The sequence below is a fragment of the Pyxicephalus adspersus genome, chromosome 10 (assembly GCF_032062135.1).
Source record: "Pyxicephalus adspersus chromosome 10, UCB_Pads_2.0, whole genome shotgun sequence".
Lineage (NCBI taxonomy): Eukaryota > Metazoa > Chordata > Amphibia > Anura > Pyxicephalidae > Pyxicephalus > Pyxicephalus adspersus.
In genome coordinates, this window is record NC_092867.1 from 54,472,548 (window position 1) to 54,476,673 (window position 4,126).

At 38.5% G+C, this 4,126-nt stretch overlaps 1 protein-coding gene across 1 annotated transcript in view; it reads right to left on the reverse strand.

The window, feature by feature from the left end:
* Positions 1-413: 413 nt before the first annotated feature.
* The window catches only part of TMX2 (thioredoxin related transmembrane protein 2), a gene marked incomplete in the record, with an annotated part of 8,427 nt that continues 4,714 nt past the window's right edge, over positions 414-4,126 (reverse strand). The window contains 4 exon segments of the mRNA XM_072424912.1: positions 414-1,131; positions 2,399-2,528; positions 3,445-3,510; positions 3,670-3,770. Coding sequence (XP_072281013.1) covers positions 991-1,131; positions 2,399-2,528; positions 3,445-3,510; positions 3,670-3,770 — 438 coding nt within the window.

Here is a 4,126-nt window from a genome sequence, read left to right on the forward strand (position 1 = left end):
AAGAGGTGTAAGGAGCTTGGATTTTCTTCAGTCTACAAGCACATGGGCTTTTTCAGACCTAAAGTTTTTTTCAAGCGTTTTCCCTCAAAATGAATTTTACCAAAATGGTTCGCTCATTGCTGCGACAGCATTTCCATGGGGTTTTCTAGACGCTGAATGCAGTGTCTAGAGGTGGATTACCACCCTAGACGCCTCTATAGACTTTAATGGCAAGTGTTTAAAAACTGCTGTGCATTGTAGGTGGTCAGGAGCAATAACTCCCATGTTTTTTTTTTTTTTTTTTTTTTTTACTGCAGGTCTGAACAAACCCTATAAGTCATCCAGTTCCAGCAGATATACCTTGTTGGAAACTACCGCTGAATTTACGTTTTAGGGGGGTCACCTCAAGAACTCTCACACGGTACATTCATTGATAAAGTTTTTACATTTTAATTTTTTTTTTATGATTTGATAAAACTTTAAATTGTTACATTGCATTTGCTAACAGAAGTACCCTAAGAGTACATTACAGTGAACATTAACTCAGGACATTGAACAATCATGGACAATTTCCTGTAGTGCAATCTACTCACTTATGTCATCCATCTATTATGGAGGAGAGGATTTGACCAAAAAAATAAAAAGATAGGTCTTGGTTAAATGAGAACTCCTTAATGTCCCACAATGACCAATCCAATTTCAATCTTCATCCAACAGAAGAAAATTCTCATGTTGGACTTAAACAAAGCCCCAGAGGCGAGATACTCATTACAATTCCCATATCAGGGCCTTTGAAGACAGAACAAAAGGACCATGGAACAGAATTGTCTTCTATTAGTTGCATACAGATGTTAATGAAGGTAACCCAGTTTTCAGATAAGACTGCTTCAATACAATATATGAGAAGACTATAGTATGGGATGAGACAGCTTGCAGAAGGCAACACTGATTGGAGTGTCAGTTTGTATTTACACATCCTTCTCCGAAAGCTCCACGATAGTCCAAGGGATTTTACTGGTCCTTCTTGCTTTCTTTTGGAGAGTTATCCACTTCAGCTACTGCAGAATCTGGATGGGGCTCTTCTTGGTTCTTCCCAAGCTTCTTTGCCTTCTGGTAGAGTTCATTCAGATTGAACTCTCGAATCACATTTTCCTGGGTGAAGTATAAAAAAAAAAAAAAAAAAATTATATATATATATATATATATATAAAAGGAAACTTTCCCAGAAGAAAAAAAAAAAAAACACAAATAGCCGGTTAAGAGAAAGGACAGAGAAGGCTTTTAAGTGGCACTCGAAGTAATCTTAAGTAAAAACATTATTTTATTAATTACTAGCATATACAACAGTTAAATTGTTATACAAAAAAAGACACTTGTACGTATATTTAACAACAGAATAACAACCTTTGTTAGGAACTTTGCTGCAACAACTGTCAATAACATTATACTCACTGTTTCAAAGATTTGCAGCAAACCTCCAATTATCCAAGTCTTTTGTTTTATTGAATTGAACATACTGTGACACCTGAATGCGAGTTTGATTTCTTGTCCCGTAAAAATCCCCTGATGAAGCCTATGTAAGTGAAACACGTACGGAAGGGTGACCATCTGTGTTTCTCACACATTTGTAAAAATACAAGCTTGGCAAACTGTAGTGTCCATTTTAATGCTGTATTGTTGTTTAATATACATACAAGTGTCTTTTTTTTGTATAACAATTTAACTGTCTTTTTTATATATGCTAGTAATTAATAAAGTAATGTTTTTACTCAATAAGATTTCTTCTTGAGTGCCACTTAAAAAGCCTTCTCTGTCCTTTCTCTTTTTTCTAAAAAAAAAAATAGAAATTAGGAAAAAAACTCAAATCTTCGAGCACCATGCCAGCTAGCATCACATTCCTGCTGTCACCATTGTGCCAGACACAGTCCTCCAACCAACACACCTTTCACTACACCCTTCATGCCAACAACTATTAATGACTCCAAGCCACCCCCCTGGGCAAGTGCTATTATTACCACCATCACAACACCTGATGTACCTTCTTCCTCCACCTCCACCATACCTTAACTCTACTTGCCCATAAGAAAGGATGGCCATTCATAAGTATGGGTGCCTCCCACCCACAATGCCTCAACCCCCCTGCCAATGCAAAAACCATGCCATTTATGGAAATGGACACAAATCTCAAATGTCATGCTCACTGGCAATGACTACTCCTTTATTGGCTTCTAGTAGGCTTATAGATATTAAGAAAAGGTTTCCAATAATCCAAAACCTGGGCACCATAACGACATACAAGGGCAACATAAGTGTTCCTCTTGGTTTCATTTTCCTAGCCCAGCCTCTCCCAAATATTGACTGATCTAGACTTAACAAGTTCAGCCACAAGGATTTAAGTTTACATAATCTTCTTTGTTACCTGTGTGAAACTCCAGGATACAGCTCTTCCCTTCTTATCAACCTGTGGTCGGCGCAATACCTCCTTCCCACCTTGAAAGAGGATGAGTGTAGGGAGTTGCTTGGAAAGCGGTGAAGTACTAACGCTATACCTACATCAATAAAAAACCCCAAACAAACAGAACAAAAAAAAAAACAAAAAAAAAACATTGAAATAAAGAACAACACTATGAGATTCACTTTTTAGAGCTTTAACACATGTGGCATTATTAGGTCTCTGAGAACACAGTGCAGGACACTGGAATATATTGGTATTTCAAGTAAGAACATCAAAGCATGGTCAGTCATTCTCTGAACTGTGATGCCACTGGGAAGTTCTCCCTGGGTGACCACCACGTCTCCCTCCATATCCATTTTTATTACATGCTAATCCTGACAGTAGATCTGTTATTTCCCACTTACTGTATAAGGGTGACAACAGATCCCTCACTGCAATGTAACCCAGCATCACATCCTATGAAAAGGGTAGTTTATTATTTGGCTTTAACGGCTTGGTTACTAGAATATATTTACATAGGTTGGTAAGAGAAACAGATTCAAACTCAACCCCATCTACAGTTTTTAATAACCAGTTACAGTTCATATTTAAGCTATATGAATTTGAAAGATGACCACTGTAACCCCCTTTCACCACCCCCGTCGGTGTATTACAGTACCTGACAGTGGAAAACCATGAGGTTGCATCAAACAATAATTTTGTGTTCCCTTTGATTTTTTTATCTAGAAGAATAAACTACATTTTGACAGTCAGTAATAATAATAATAAAAAAAAAACAAAAAAAAAACTATTACCCCACAATCTTCCAAATGTCATCTCATATGTATGGCTAGCCCTAGTCTATCACTGCAGTAATGGAATTCAGCATGTATAAAGCACCTATATGTAACTACCAGTTATAGATGGCCTCCAGTATACCTTAGGAGGGGGTCATCACACCATATATAATATACACAAATCCAGCAAACCCTGCACACTGGAAAAGGGAAGAAGAATGAAAAGGATCTTACTTTGTGCTGACATCTGGATACCGGCCTATGTCAACCTTGCCAAATTTCAAGCCAGCACAGTTGTACCTAAAAAATGCAGAAAGATACATTGATTATTATGTACATCAGACTGAGGAGCAGAAACATTCAATTAGTGAACTGAACGACTAGATAAATAGATATTTAGATAATATGGCAAAGTTTGGCCCTTCCTCCTCCAATTTAAAGAGAAAAAAGCATACATACTTTAAAGACAGCTCAGCATAGATAGGTGCAAAGGATTGGCATTCGGACGACCAGTTGGCAAAGAACTCTACAAGCCAGGTGACCCGACGATCAGACTGCATCTCCTCCTGAGGATATAAAAGGTAATAGGGCTGGGAAAAGTGACATAAAGGATTTAATTGCCATGTTACAAAACCAAAAAGAAGAGCCTTGGAGATTATTGGGCTATGGCAGGGGTCTGCAACCTGTGGCTCCGGAGCCGCATGCGGCTCTTCAGCCTCCTTGTTGTGGCTCCTTTCGGCTGCCGTGGGGAGATCTCTGATGGGGGATCCCCTTCCTTCCAAGACACTGCGGAGGAGGGGGATTCCCTATCCGGTGTTCTAATGAAAAAAATCTACCAGTGAAATAAATCTACCACGGGGTGTGTACAAATGGGTGTGTACAATGATATTCCCCTCCTTTGAACCCCAATTCCTCT